The sequence below is a fragment of the Saccharomyces paradoxus genome, chromosome XVI, assembly GCF_002079055.1.
Source record: "Saccharomyces paradoxus chromosome XVI, complete sequence".
NCBI lineage: Eukaryota > Fungi > Ascomycota > Saccharomycetes > Saccharomycetales > Saccharomycetaceae > Saccharomyces > Saccharomyces paradoxus.
In genome coordinates this window covers 552,458-568,097 of record NC_047502.1, presented here as the reverse complement: position 1 = coordinate 568,097, position 15,640 = coordinate 552,458, and the positions used below count along the sequence as shown (strand labels likewise).

General features: G+C 38.6%; 6 protein-coding genes and 1 non-coding gene across 7 annotated transcripts; 5 read left to right on the top strand and 2 right to left on the bottom strand.

Annotated features, from left to right (window-relative positions):
• Positions 1-407: 407 nt before the first annotated feature.
• SPAR_P02760 (uncharacterized protein) lies at positions 408-1,151 on the top strand (the record flags this gene model as incomplete). Its single annotated transcript, XM_033913882.1, has 1 exon — positions 408-1,151. One exon carries the CDS (start codon positions 408-410, stop codon positions 1,149-1,151), a length of 744 nt encoding a protein of 247 aa, XP_033769773.1.
• Positions 1,152-5,985: 4,834 nt separating this feature from the next.
• On the top strand, positions 5,986-6,939 carry CMR3 (Cmr3p; the record flags this gene model as incomplete). The annotated part of the gene is made up of 1 exon (XM_033913881.1): positions 5,986-6,939. One exon carries the CDS (start codon positions 5,986-5,988, stop codon positions 6,937-6,939), a length of 954 nt encoding a protein of 317 aa, XP_033769772.1.
• A 593-nt stretch (positions 6,940-7,532) lies between these two features.
• Positions 7,533-8,513, top strand: MRX21 (Mrx21p; the record flags this gene model as incomplete). Its single annotated transcript, XM_033913880.1, has 1 exon — positions 7,533-8,513. One exon carries the CDS (start codon positions 7,533-7,535, stop codon positions 8,511-8,513), a length of 981 nt encoding a protein of 326 aa, XP_033769771.1.
• Positions 8,514-8,848: 335 nt separating this feature from the next.
• On the top strand, positions 8,849-9,223 carry MRA1 (Mra1p; the record flags this gene model as incomplete). Its single annotated transcript, XM_033913879.1, has 2 exons — positions 8,849-8,881; positions 9,038-9,223. 2 exons carry the CDS (start codon positions 8,849-8,851, stop codon positions 9,221-9,223), a joined length of 219 nt encoding a protein of 72 aa, XP_033769770.1.
• Positions 9,224-9,493: 270 nt separating this feature from the next.
• SPAR_Ptrna7K lies at positions 9,494-9,566 on the bottom strand. Its single transcript has one exon. It is a non-coding gene; the product is annotated as a tRNA-Lys (tRNA).
• A 705-nt stretch (positions 9,567-10,271) lies between these two features.
• RPA135 (DNA-directed RNA polymerase I core subunit RPA135) lies at positions 10,272-13,883 on the top strand (the record flags this gene model as incomplete). The annotated part of the gene is made up of 1 exon (XM_033913878.1): positions 10,272-13,883. One exon carries the CDS (start codon positions 10,272-10,274, stop codon positions 13,881-13,883), a length of 3,612 nt encoding a protein of 1,203 aa, XP_033769769.1.
• Positions 13,884-14,111: 228 nt separating this feature from the next.
• On the bottom strand, positions 14,112-14,921 carry SUT2 (Sut2p; the record flags this gene model as incomplete). The annotated part of the gene is made up of 1 exon (XM_033913877.1): positions 14,112-14,921. The coding sequence occupies one exon, from the start codon at positions 14,919-14,921 to the stop codon at positions 14,112-14,114; it is 810 nt and encodes a 269-aa protein (XP_033769768.1).
• Between the last annotated feature and the right edge of the window lie 719 nt (positions 14,922-15,640).

The following is a 15,640-nucleotide window of genomic DNA, read 5'->3' as shown; positions in this document are numbered from 1 at the left end:
ATAAGCCCGCCACGCCGCTTTCTGGGCAACTCTATCTGGAGGGCCTTCACCAATGGTCCAAAAGGCACGATTTCCACAGAAAGTTTCGCAGTGCTTGCTTGTACAAGGAGCGTAAAGCAGCGGAAATCTTTTCCTACAAAAACCCTAAATATGAACGGCATTTGGTTGCCATGAGATACAGTCCCAAGAATTCTTCATATTATATAAGCGCTGGTTGTTGTCGCTCTTTTGGACCTCCTCTGTGGCTAATTCTGATTACAAAAATTATGATTGTTCCCTTGACCAAACCTTTTTCTTCCTTTTTTTAAGGGCATTGCAAAGATTCAATACAATAAGAAAACGTCTTTATTGACCCGTATTTAACTTTTAGTATACATAAATCTCCATTCTCTTCAGTACTAATTAAAATGTGGAAAACAAAAACACTAGAATCCATGCTTTGTAGCCCAATGAAATGTTCATCGCCCAACATAGGAGGATCATATGCACAATCGTCGAAGGAAATCTCGAACACGGCCAAAGGGGATGTGCATCTTCCACCCTGTTCGTCGATTATGCACGCTCCACTTACTCCTGAAATAAACCAGGCCACATTACCGCCTCCCGCTTACCATTACGCACCTTCTTCTCTGCACCAGACAGAAGATCCCGTATGGAGGTCGAGTCCCAACTCCGTTGTCTTTTCGCCGGTTATAGCAACACCGCAACCTTTTCCTCTAACATTCATAGAACGTCAATCTTGTTGCCCCATCTATTCGACCACAACTTCCTCTTATACTGCCCAATCTGTACCTCCACGTATGCAGCATTTTCAGGAGGAAAATCAGAGGGCGACGAGCAACGAACAATACTCTCTCCCGAATGTGCATACAGGGCAAAACCCTGGGACGCTATTATCCCAAACACAAACCGACTTGGATCTCATACAAAAACAACTGCGTGCTGTGGTAAAGCTACGGAAACAGTGCCCTATCTGTGGAAAGGTTTGTTCGAGACCTTCAACACTGAGGACCCACTATTTAATACATACGGGAGACACGCCTTTCAAGTGTACTTGGGAACATTGCAACAAATCTTTCAATGTCAAAAGTAACATGTTAAGGCATTTAAGAACGCATCAAAAGAAAATAGCAAAGAAAAAACATCAGTGAAAATATTCGCAAGATTATGTTTATAGTGTGAACTTGATGTCCGTATGGCACTTTTTGCCAGGTGAAATAAGTATAGATATGTACTAGCTCCATAAACTATATCACATGTGGCCGATAATTAATTTGACTGACTTTTGACTTTTGAGAAGTGAGAAGAATTCCGTTCTGATTATCATTTCTATATTATATTTATTTACGAACGCATTAGCACTTGTAATGCAGTTTTCCTATATTGGTAAACGTCACGCCTTACGTTATGTAGTTTGTGGGACAAAAGTTCTTGTTCAGTTAAGACAACCGTATCCGTTACGTAAAACGGCCTGCCTTGACAAACCTCTGTGCGGAAAATCGGATTAGTATACACTTTACCATCGAAGAAAAGACAGTTAAATTAGTACTAGAGTGGTTAAGGATACAAACAGCTTTTTCCCTTTACACAAGCACCTTATCTGTAAGTCTTCAATTGTTGTCACATTTTCATTACGTTTGTCATATTAATATATAGTGGCAAATGGGAATGATAAAACCCACTGAAATCCGATATTAATGCAAGAATATTCAAGTCGAGCAATCTATAATAAACTAAGGAAATGAAAGAAAATAAATGCGTTTGAGTGTAATGAAGTATTCATGCTGGACATTCTGATTCTTAGGTCGTATCCTTTATTACTGTCTTGTCACAATAGATTGGAGATTTCTATCATGTCGATGAAAGCTTGGAAGCCTTGATTTATTGGTTGTCACCACGTTTGGCACTTACGTATATTATTGGTCACAAGTAGTACATGCTTAGCGTTTTGACCATTTAAAACAGCAAGTGATGGTCAATAGTACATTCGTTGGCAATCTGACATAGAATAAAAGTTGTTGATACAATATGCTCCTTAACCAATCATAATCAAAACTTGGTAACATTAAAAAAAAAACATTTTGATACGAAGTTACAAGGCCGACCTAAAAGATGGGGCCCTTAATTAAAGAGTGGAGATTGTCCTTTATTTGCTGAAGTACTTCTCCGCTGAAATTAGTAGGAAATTTGGCAGCGTAGTTTGAGAATGCAGTGACTAGAAAAGGATACTGGCTATTCTTTTGTTATACGATAGGGAATGTATATTCCTTCTAAGTTTCACTGATCGCTTCTTGGGTTATGGTAATTACTGCAAGATCAATTCTAATGTTAAAATATGATTCAATCTTTTTTTTATTAACGAAGAACACTTAACGACTGGTGCAAAACGATTGTAAAAATACAGGAGGAAGACCTCATCGACCCATGTGTGATCAAGAAGGTAACACATGAATATGTTGTGTCAGCTCATCCCTAACCGGACTGTGGGAATCAAAATCTCTTTTTTTGGGTATAAACTCTTCTCTCAAATATCAAATTTTTGGTCGGTAATGAATATCAGTATGATAAACTATTTACCAGAAAAGACTTGAAGTTTACGTTTAGAGAATAGTGAATTATCCAGAAAATTTTGCCATCCGTCACATTTAACAATATTGTTTGTCTGCAACGCTAAAGCATTTAGCCGTTTTGAGACGCTACCAATAATTTTATCAGAAGACATTTACCGTCTGCGCCCTCATATTAAAAGCAAGGGGTAAAATAAGGCCCACATTGCGTTCTGACTCAGCCAACAAAATTTGCTACTGCCAGGACAGTTATTGGATGTTTAAATTATGTAGCTATTGTTAGCTGATAAATGATTTACAGAAAGTGCTGATGTTCACTAAACTGCTTATTCAGCAATCCCCACGCATAATTACTTTAAAGAGAAACAATTTTTTTACGTAAGTTTGATATAAACATGAAACTTTGGCGTGGGGTATTTATGGCCTCCATCTAACAAATCGCGGAGCAGAGTACCCCTGGATTATATAACACAACTCAACTAAAATCGCTCAAGAAAAAAAAAATGGGGGCACGGGTTAGCGTGTCAACCTAAGAAGGGAGTGGCTTTTAGCGCATGTTTCATTAATAGTATGCTTAGAACGGAATCAAATTTTTCACCGTACCATCTACATATCAAGAAACTTAAAGTGTTAGGAGGAAACTAGGAAAGAAAAAACAACTATTTAAAATGTCTGTTCTCAGCAGCTGGCCTCAGCTTTCGAATTGCCTAAATATATGCTGCAGTGGGCGATAAGCGGGAGTGTCGGTCAGATCTGTGGCGAGAAAAAAAAGGCATAGCAGCAATAAATCGCAGCTTGAGCACCGCCATCAATGAACTGGTAAATCAAAAATCATAACGCAACTCTTTCACATATCTTAAAACAGCAGCGATTTAGCCAATTAATTACTCTACATTTCCGCAGAAGCGAAAAAGTGTAATAGTAATTTTGCGGCCACCGCCGCAAGCCTCGCGGCGCTCCTTAGCTTTATAGCTGTTGTAAGAAACTTTCCTTTTCGATTCCCTTCTTTTGCTGCCAGTCTTAACGGACGGCGTTAAATCTTCTAGTTATTATGTTTTATGTATCAAATCGGGTTGAATATTTTCCTCGGCCATGTCGCTATTTGAGATTATACCATTGGGGTTGCCTTCATTATGAAAATTTTACATCGGTGCTTGCAAGTACATATGAAAAATCAAATTACTCAAAGCAAAGAAAGGCTAGTAATTTTACAAACTCTAGTTGGGGCGCGGTGTTTCAAATAATCCCCCAAAGGGACTATTTACTATATTCCAAGACTATTTACATTCGTTTCTTAGTTTCATATACTATGCACACGTATTGAATAAATAGAAATACTGATCCGTTTTTACGAGTTATTATTGCTGACGTTAGTTCAAACCGTCTCAGTTTTGTTTTTTCTGTAACTCTGGGAAGGCTAGCCAGGGCTGTCGCCAACTAAAATAGTCAATAAAGCGGCATCTTTCTTCTGTATGTCTTGCATCCTCTCCACTGACCTGGGAGTAGAGGACAGCTGCGCGGAGTCACGTATTACAAATCTTGTACTTTGCATTCTGTGCATACGTGAGGAAAATGCAGCACCTGTTGTGAAAAAAGATAAATTTCTTTTTTTTCATTTTTCTATCATCAAAGGAAATCTTCTCTGCGAAATTTCTAGCCGCTCTTCAGTTCCCGAAGTAAAACTTCCGAAGAGAGAAAAACAACTTTATTTGCCCACACGTTGTTATAGACTTCCAAGAAGCAAAAGCGCAATAGGGAATAAGGTTTCTTCAATTGATTGGTTTCCTTCGTCTACAGCATTAAACTGAAGGTAATCCGATCTCCTGTTTGTCCGCCGCCAACAGATCATGTTTATTAATTGATTTTTTTTAGGTAGGCTGAGCAGCCACTTTGAAGCAACTCCCTACCAAACCTTTGGCCTTGTAGTAGTTGGCTTTTAAATTTTCTTTCGGTGATTTCTATGACAATCCCGTTGAGCAAACTTGTGACAGGCTCTTTTTTCTAAGCAGGCGTGGGCAAGATCTATGTATCCCTCTCTCGGGTTTTTCTTCCGTTCAACAGTAATTGAGCGCCGTTATTTTGACTTACCTCTGTGCCTATTATTGGCATGAGAAACGACCCACATAGTCTCAACTCTAAATAAAGCCGAATTAGGAATCTAGTATATTCCATATCCGCTAGGTTTGACAATCCTCCGTAGACAACCTTAATGTTACAATGGAAAGGTTATTTCCTGTTAATACCACGGAAATTGTTATGTGAGCAATATAAAGAGCGTAGATAGCACGTACACATGCCTGTTGTATCAGAAACTTAAAATACTCATGGATTTTTTGCAACTTATATTGGCTCTCGTCTCGTAAGAAACAACGTAGTGTAGCCGATATTTTTTTATTTTTTTTTTCGCTCGTCAACTCTTCAATACAGACTACTACATAATCATCGCTCTACGCATCTTGCTATGCTTCCAGTAACAGTACTACAAAGGGGTCTAAGATTTTGCAGTAAACCGATACGCTACACACCTCATTTTTCAGCTTTTGCCTTGCGATGCATAGCCGCAATGTGGTAGCAACTAAAAATGAAAGGACTTTCAAATTAGAAAAAATCCGAATGGAAAATCTTCCAACACGAGGTGCAGTCAAGTACTCATAAACGATACATGTGAAAATCAATCCATATACATCGCGCACGCTCCGTACCTAAAAATATATATGGGTTTTGCTGCAATCTTGAGAACAATCAGGTGAGAGATGCCGTTTTTCGGGGTTAAAGAACAAAACGACGGCGATCCTTTCTTTTTGGGCTCGGGACTATCTCCTATAGGAAATATCCTTACGGGAGCATTCAACCTTGAGCCACGAGTGGTTGCCATTTACGGTGGGAAATAAGCTTTTGGATGGGATACTGGTTTTGAGGGCAGATCAAGACGATCTGTTTTTTAACTTCCGCTTTAATTTCTGCGTATTGTTCTGTACAAGAAACTCAAACAACAACAAAAAACAAGATAAAGAATGATGCATCAGGTTCCCGACTTATGTCCCTAAAGTTTCATAAGTAAGAAACCCGCGCGAGAACGTCATCTGAAGCTACCTTAGAGATCTGCAGGTGGCCCGGAAAGGGCAGTCGTGTGCCTTCATCATTATTGTTGTATTCTCAGTGCTCTCTTTTTTTCCTTGCTTGTTATCTTGCTATATATGTGACTACTACACGTTGATGTTTCAAGGTATCTCTTTTTTATGCCTTTCAGGGTTTGACAAATCAAACAAAAGATACAATTGTTAGCTTTTTATTTTTCTATGGCTTCACAATAATTCTTCAAACATTAGTATACTTTTAGTTTTGAGCTTCTTAGTTATAACGCAAGTTCACCAACTAACTTCGAAAAATAGCAGTAAACGCCATTAAAGTAAATTATATGAATTTTTCCCTTTCAAGGCAAAGTTCAGAAAAACAAGTATCATATACAGATAAGTCAAAATCTCCTAATATAGGAATGTGTACAATCAATTATAAATCGAGCCTTCCCCTACGAGTGCCCGCAGTTGATCAGCTGAGCCCTGGCAGGGGTATTCAATTTTATGGCCACAATAGCCACAAAATTGAACAGGAATGTTATGATAGTTCGAAAATAAACTTACCACCAATTTCATCCCTTCTTCCTAATTTCGAAAATAGTACACCTGCTAAGGTGGATTCAAGGGTTCAATTCCCTCCACAGCAAGTTTACCAAAGCATGAATGTAGTACCCATTGTAAATGAGGTTTACACGCCAATTTCTATGCATACAACATCTGATCAATACCCTATCTACTACACGGAGAGTCAGCAACAAATACCACATAGCCAACCTGCTCATTTGACCCCTTCTGCTCCAATGATGATGCCAGTCATGGTGCCAACTGTGTATAAACCATTGGCACCATACGACAAAGAATCAATAACAATTGGCTCTGAACCAAATTTCGCTGCAATATCAATGGCGAGTCATCCAAACACCGCCGTAGAGCTATGCCACGATAGACCAAAATCAGTCCCACCTAGGTATGGAGTAATTCCAACTATTCAGGAAGGAAATAATGGTAGAACAAAAAGCGAACCTGGTGCTACACTGAATACTTCAGCAGCATTTTCGGATTGGAAAAATGACAGCCGAATATCCTCCACAAAGCTGAGAAAGCAGTGCCCGGTATGTGGGAAAATTTGCTCAAGGCCCTCAACGCTAAAGACGCATTACTTAATTCATACAGGAGATACTCCTTTCAAGTGCACTTGGGAGGGTTGCTCCAAATCCTTTAATGTGAAAAGCAATATGCTGAGGCATTTAAAAAGTCATGAAAGGAAAAGAAACAAGGTCTTGAACACAACGTAGGAACGATGGCACGGAATGCTTTATTACAGTGGAATTTTTAGAACTCATATTCAAAGGTAAGGCAAAGCTATGTATAGACTCTAATAGAATGTTTTACGGACTTTAGATGCAAGAGAATGAAACTAATTAAGCGCAATCCACCTTCTATCTTTGTTAGTATTCTTAGCACCTTTGTATGACGGTAGAGCGCCGTCAAGCTTACATGAACACGTGTAGAAACATTTTTATGTTTATGTGTATCTAACCTCAGTATTTTTTATGTATTATTTCGTAAATATATGAAACGCAAGGGCGATGGATGATGACATAACACGCAAGGTAAATCCGTGGTTTAGATATTAAGGAAGGGTCGCGGTCATCACTTGGTGCAAGCCATGCATTATTTATTGTTAGATTTATTTTCATTTTCATTTTCTTCAAGTGGACCCTTCGATATTTTTCCACCTCTTTCTCTACATTTTTTTGCAAGATATGCTCGATGAACGGACTCGGTCAAAGTGATTATGATTGCCAATAAGGCTAACTGAATATGAAAAAGTGAGGGGAGTATACCAGGTTGCTCATTCCTTGGTTCAGAGTATTATTTTACTAATATGTCAGAAGTACTGACTATTCTCGAGCAGCCGAACTCAATCAAAGATTTCCTCAAACAGGATTCAAATATTGCGTTTCTAGCTGGTGGAGTAGCTGGTGCGGTTTCCCGAACCGTTGTTTCACCCTTTGAAAGAGTTAAAATACTGCTGCAAGTTCAAAGTTCGACCAATTCTTATAACCAGGGTATCTTTAGCTCTATACGGCAAGTTTATCATGAGGAGGGAACCAAAGGTTTATTCAGAGGAAACGGTTTAAATTGCATAAGAATCTTCCCCTATAGCGCAGTCCAGTTTGTAGTATACGAGGCTTGTAAGAAAGATTTATTTCACGTGAATGGTTATGATGGGCAAGAACAACTAACAAACGCCCAAAGACTATTTAGTGGTGCATTGTGTGGTGGTTGCAGCGTGGTGGCTACTTATCCGTTGGACTTGATCAAAACAAGATTATCGATTCAAACAGCAAATTTGAGTAGTCTAAACCGATCAAAGGCGAAAAGCATATCAAAGCCTCCGGGAATCTGGCAATTACTAAGCGAAACGTACAGATTGGAAGGCGGCCTCAAAGGATTATACAGGGGCGTATGGCCAACAAGTCTTGGAGTTGTTCCATATGTAGCACTAAATTTTGCGGTTTATGAACAATTAAGAGAAATTGGCATCAATACTTCAAATGCTCAACCCTCTTGGAAAAGCAACCTCTATAAATTAACAATCGGCGCCGTGAGTGGAGGAGTTGCGCAAACAATCACTTACCCCTTTGATCTACTAAGGAGACGATTTCAAGTTCTTGCGATGGGTGGAAATGAACTGGGATTCAAATACACTAGTGTCTGGGATGCGCTGGTGACAATTGGTAAAACAGAAGGCGTCAGCGGTTACTACAAAGGCCTAAGTGCAAACCTCTTTAAAGTTGTCCCTTCAACTGCAGTAAGTTGGCTAGTTTACGAAGTTGTATGTGATTCAATAAGAAATTGGTGAGGTGACAGCTTTGAACCAGAGAAAATCAAGTAATGACACGACGAGATATAAGTCTTCCTTCCGCTGAAGAACGGCATCCTGTATATAGCGTTAACTTGTTTGTTTTTCTTTATATCGGTCTTGCAGCATGGGCCAATCATATCGAACAAAGCGGGGGTTGTCCCGTACCTTATGATGAACATGAGAACAGACTTTAAAGGCATCGCCATCTCCCCAAAAGCAACTGTAACTCTTCTTACACCGATCATAAACTAGCTTTGTCTTTGAGACGTACTTGACTCTAGCAATTTTCTAAACACTTCTTACCATACTTCACAAAGGAAAAATATAGAAAAATGAGACCAGCACAGTTACTATTGAATACAGCCGTATGTTAAGGGGTTTTTTTTTTTTATCACGACAATGGATAATCGTGCATTCACGCTGACTTTGATTCAGTATTGAGGTGCTTCCTGAGAAAACAACTACGTTGGTTACAAATGCAAACTAGATTATAAAGTATAATACTAACAAACAATAAATAGAAAAAATCATCTGGTGGCTATAAAATACCCGTTGAATTGACACCGTTATTTCTCGCTGTCGGTGTAGCTTTATGTTCTGGGACTTATTTCACATATAAGAAATTAAGAACCGACGAGACCTTGAGATTAACAGGCAACCCAGAATTATCCAGTTTAGATGAAGTTCTTGCTAAAGATAAGGATTAAATGCAGCGCCGACGTTTTGTTATATTAATATCTACGTTTAAACTTTTTCAATAATTGTCGGGAACAAATCGAAATATTATTTATTCTTCAAATACCTTTTAATATAACAAAAATAATGAATACTATATACATGTCAACCACTGCCATGATTATATGTTGAACCCTCTCTTTTCTAGTGTTAGTTGATATATAACTATTCAAATCATACACGCGTTCCTTCCTGACGGAGGTTAAGGAACTTGGCATCAATGAAGCGCAGTAAAAAAAGAAAGCCCTGTAGGGGGCTCGAACCCCTAACCTTATGATTAAGAGTCATACGCGCTACCGATTGCGCCAACAAGGCTCTTTTGTTGGAGGAAATCCAAGTAACATCTGAATTTAGTAGAATATCAAGGAGAAGTGTACTCTAGTCAGATTGTTGTTTTTGTTGGAATTAAATTCTAATATCATCTATTGACTAGTATTCATGTTACTAGTATATTATTACATGCGGTGTAAGAAGATGACATAAAGATTGAGAAACAGTCATCCAATCTAATGGAAGCTGGAATGCAAGGGTTGATAGTGTAATAGGATAATGAATGGTAACATATAGAATGGAAGAAGAAATATTAATATTGTTATGTAGAATTATCAATTCCCTTTTTGTGGATTCCAAGATCCTCGAGGAGAACTTCTAGTATTTGCTGCATTTAGTATTATAGTCTTTAGCAACAATGAAATCACAACAATTATCTGATTATTTGCCTAATTCTCACCAGCAGATTCTTTAACGCCCTTTTAAGTCTCTACGCTACTGCTTAATTATCATGCTACTTTAGCAGCTCCTGAAGCACCTTCCTTTGAAGCTGTGATCGCTAACGACGGGTCGCCTTTATTGAGATTACTCTAGCGAGTGTTTTTTTTTTTCGTATGAAAAATTTTTTCAAGCGCATCTTAGAGACTCATCTCATCTCCTAATACATCATATACTTTTGTTAAAACATAGCATTAAAGCAAGATTCCCTAAGTACATTGAGAAATAACGTAGAGCTACGTAATTGGTGAGATGAGCAAAGTGATTAAGCCTCCTAGCCAAGCCAGAACGGCTGATTTCCGTACTTTAGAACGTGAATCCCGGTTCATCAACCCTCCTAAGGACAAATCAGCATATCCACTATTACAGGAAGCTGTTCAACCTCACATTGGGTCTTTTAACGCACTAACAGAAGGTCCGGATGGAGGCTTGTTAAACCTTGGTGTTAAAGACATTGGTGAAAAAGTTATATTTGATGGGAAACCGCTCAATTCTGAAAATGAATTATCCAACAGCGGTTACCTCGGGAATAAGCTTTCTCTTAGTGTAGAGCAAGTGTCTATTGCCAAGCCCATGTCTAATGATGGCGTTTCTTCTGCAGTAGAGAGGAAAGTTTATCCAAGCGAGTCAAGGCAAAGACTTACCTCTTATAGAGGTAAATTACTTTTAAAGCTGAAGTGGTCCGTGAACAGTGGAGAGGAGAACTTATTCGAAGTAAGAGATTGTGGTGGCCTACCAGTTATGCTACAAAGTAACAGATGTCACTTGAACAAGATGTCACCGTACGAATTGGTACAACACAAGGAAGAATCTGATGAAATAGGTGGTTACTTTATTGTCAACGGTATAGAAAAACTTATTAGAATGTTGATTGTGCAACGTAGAAATCATCCTATGGCTATTATCAGACCATCTTTTGCTAACAGAGGTGCATCTTATTCTCAGTATGGTATTCAAATTAGATCTGTCAGACCGGATCAAACCTCTCAGACTAATGTTCTGCATTACTTAAATGATGGTCAAGTGACATTTAGATTTTCTTGGAGAAAAAACGAATATTTGGTTCCTGTTGTTATGATTCTAAAAGCCTTGTGTCACACTAGCGATAGGGAAATTTTTGATGGTATTATTGGTAACGATGTTAAGGATTCATTTTTAACCGATCGTTTAGAATTACTATTACGTGGTTTTAAAAAAAGATATCCTCAATTGCAAAATCGTACACAAGTCTTGCAATACTTGGGAGACAAATTTCGTGTTGTCTTTCAAGCTTCCCCTGATCAATCTGATTTGGAAGTCGGACAAGAAGTCCTTGATCGCATCGTTTTAGTGCATTTAGGGAAGGATGGCAGCCAGGATAAATTCAGAATGTTGCTGTTCATGATCAGAAAGTTGTATTCTTTGGTTGCAGGCGAATGTTCTCCAGATAACCCAGATGCTACGCAACATCAGGAAGTTCTTTTGGGTGGTTTCTTATATGGTATGATTTTAAAAGAAAAAATTGATGAATACTTACAGAGTATTATTGCCCAAGTCAGGATGGATATCAACCGTGGTATGGCCATTAATTTTAAAGATAAAAGGTACATGTCAAGGGTTTTAATGAGGGTTAATGAAAATATCGGTTCCAAAATGCAATACTTTTTGTCAACAGGTAACCTAGTGTCTCAATCTGGGTTAGATTTACAGCAAGTTTCTGGTTATACTGTTGTTGCAGAAAAAATTAACTTCTACCGTTTTATTTCTCATTTTAGAATGGTTCATAGAGGCTCCTTTTTTGCACAGTTGAAGACCACCACCGTTAGAAAGTTGCTACCGGAGTCATGGGGATTTTTGTGCCCTGTTCATACACCGGATGGTTCCCCTTGTGGTTTATTAAACCATTTCGCGCACAAGTGTCGTATATCAACTCAGCAATCTGATGTCTCAAAAATTCCTTCAATATTATACTCACTTGGGGTTGCTCCGGCATCTCACACATTTGCCGCTGGTCCTTCTCTGTGTTGTGTCCAAATTGACGGTAAAATTATTGGTTGGGTCTCTCATGACCAAGGTAAGATCATTGCTGATACATTGAGATATTGGAAGGTTGAAGGCAAGACCCATGGGTTACCAATTGATCTAGAAATCGGTTATGTTCCTCCATCAACTCGTGGTCAATATCCAGGTCTTTACCTATTTGGGGGACATTCCAGGATGCTGCGTCCTGTTCGTTACCTGCCTTTGGATAAGGAAGACATTGTTGGACCTTTCGAGCAAGTGTACATGAATATTGCTGTCACACCCCAAGAAATCCAAAACAACGTTCATACACACGTCGAATTTACGCCCACGAATATTCTTTCTATTTTGGCTAATTTGACCCCATTTTCTGACTTTAACCAGTCCCCAAGAAACATGTATCAGTGTCAGATGGGTAAACAAACTATGGGTACTCCAGGTGTAGCTTTATGTCATCGTTCTGACAATAAGCTGTATAGGTTGCAAACCGGTCAAACACCTATCGTGAAAGCTAACTTATATGATGATTATGGTATGGATAATTTTCCAAATGGGTTTAATGCTGTTGTTGCGGTCATCTCGTATACTGGTTATGATATGGATGATGCAATGATTATAAACAAATCCGCAGATGAAAGAGGTTTTGGTTATGGTACCATGTATAAGACTGAGAAAGTGGATTTGGCACTCAATAGAAATCGTGGTGACCCAATTACACAGCATTTCGGTTTTGGAAATGACGAATGGCCAAAGGAATGGCTCGAAAAACTAGATGAGGATGGTTTGCCATATATCGGTACTTATGTCGAAGAGGGTGATCCAATTTGTGCATACTTCGACGATACTTTAAATAAGACAAAAATCAAAACATATCATTCCTCTGAACCGGCATATATCGAAGAAGTAAACCTAATTGGTGACGAATCTAATAAGTTCCAAGAATTACAAACTGTCAGCATAAAATATCGTATTAGAAGAACACCTCAAATTGGTGATAAATTTTCTTCTAGACACGGTCAGAAAGGTGTTTGCTCAAGAAAATGGCCAACCATTGACATGCCTTTCAGCGAAACAGGTATTCAACCAGATATTATCATTAACCCTCATGCTTTCCCCTCGCGTATGACCATTGGTATGTTCGTCGAATCTTTAGCAGGTAAGGCAGGTGCATTGCACGGTATCGCACAAGATTCCACACCTTGGATCTTCAACGAGGACGACACCCCAGCCGATTACTTTGGTGACCAACTGGCGAAGGCAGGTTACAATTACCACGGTAATGAGCCGATGTATTCAGGTGCTACCGGTGAAGAATTGAGGGCAGATATTTATGTTGGTGTTGTCTACTACCAAAGATTACGTCATATGGTCAATGATAAGTTCCAAGTCCGTTCTACCGGTCCTGTGAATAGTTTGACTATGCAACCTGTCAAAGGTAGAAAGAGACATGGTGGTATTCGTGTCGGTGAAATGGAAAGAGATGCATTGATTGGACACGGTACATCTTTTCTGTTACAGGACCGTCTACTAAATTCATCAGATTACACACAGGCATCCGTGTGCCGCGAGTGTGGTTCTATTTTGACCACACAACAGAGCGTGCCAAGAATTGGTTCGATTTCGACGGTTTGTTGCCGTCGTTGTTCCATGAGATTCGAAGATGCGAAGAAGCTGTTGACCAAATCAGAAGATGGAGAAAAGATTTTCATTGACGACTCTCAAATTTGGGAAGATGGACAAGGGAACAAATTTGTTGGTGGTAATGAAACAACTACGGTGGCTATACCATTTGTATTGAAATACTTGGATTCTGAGCTATCCGCAATGGGTATAAGATTGCGTTATAATGTTGAACCTAAATAGAGGAACACCCTTCCTTTTTAGCTTGATATAAAATGGTAAATGAGGGCTTGGTCAATTGTATCATATAGAGGTTTTTTATTGAATTACTTATACAACAACGCCCTGCAATAGAATATATATGTATGAGTAAACAAATTTATATTTTTCAGAAAAAATATCTAACTTATTGTTGGTGTGTTTTATTAATATTCCTATATTTTACATATAAGGAAATTATATGCATGAAACTTAAAGGGTTTGGAAGCCAGCGGCAATATAATCAGCGACAGTCATCTCGAAGATAGTTTTGCCTTTAAGTTTACTATTTATTTTAGAAAATACGTTCATATCAGATTTTGTAAATCCTCTTGAAAAAAGACACTTTCCACTTTTTTGATTTCTCCTACTGCAAGAAGTGCAGGCTTTGAAAAGGACTATTTTATCAAGGTGTTTTATGACTTCATATGTATCCATCACGTCAGGCAGTTTCTTGAAAAACTTCATTCGAAACTGGTTTATGTCGTCTTGGGAAAGTGCATAATGCAAATTTGAAGAAATTGAGGAGATCAGGTTCCTATCTTGTAAAAAGACAATGATTGTTGCATTGCATTTTATCTTCTTCGTCCTACAAGAGTCACAACTTGGGCCGTCTCTTTGACGTTTTCTTTTCAGTCTATTAGTTGCTATAGATGAAACAACCGCTGAATCGGTTGTTTCACCAGAAGAGATAGTTTTATAGTATTCAGGATAATCTGTTGGGCAACCAAGTTTGGGAAGTTTAGTCTTCTCGGATTCTTTTTGCCAATTATCATAACTATGGTCTGCGTATTGAACCGACGAAACTGGCACCGAAGTCTGCTCTGACTGAATTTTTAAACGCTTCCCTGGCAGTAAAGAGGAATTAGGAAAACCGAATGAATGATATCGGCCACTAGTAGAAATTTGTCCTATTTGCAACGAATCATCACAGGTGTAACTGCTCAAAGCAGGCAGCAAAAGTGCAGGAAGAGATTCGTCTTTGTTGGTAATTACATCACAAGTTCGATTGTTTGGCTTCATATCTGACGATTGATCCAAACAAACCAATAGGTTGGTGAGCTCAATTTGCCCTCTTCTTTGTTAAAATTATTCAAGTCCGCCGTCTTTCTTATGGTTCATATGACAGAACTAAAATTCTTCATTCAAAAGTTTTCATTGTACGTAATATAGAAGGATAACTACAGCCAGTCGAAGAAAAAAAAATTCCAAAAAAATGCTAACGTTTAACAAGAAAATTTCTTTTGTCATACCTCCATTTAACCTTTAGTGGTTGATAAACACCAAATGGGCAATTTCACGAAAAGCTAAACTTTGTTTTCGTCTCCGCCTACATGACTCTACCTTCAGGAGTATATTTACACTATTTTGTCGCGGGCATTCGTTTATCGGCTTGGCAGGTCTAGATTTTTCTCTCCAATAAAAAATCTCCAGACGTAAAGAAGATTTAGAATAAGAAATTTTAAAATTTTACGAAAGAATATATGAGCCAGCGGCGAAAAACCGCCGAGGTTTTGCCGCACATATCTCTTTTCCATTAATAGCAGTCAATTTATCTTAAGGTAGGGTGTTCACATTAAAGGAGGATTTTTTTAGCCCTTTCTCCCGTTTCCTCTTTTCCATTCTCCCGATGATTAAAAGTGATTATCTTATCTCTTTCACTTGCTGGGTCAAGAGGCCTAATGCAGGTTCTGTTGCTCGAAGAAGGATGAAGAAGATACTTTTTGGGCGAATGGTAAACC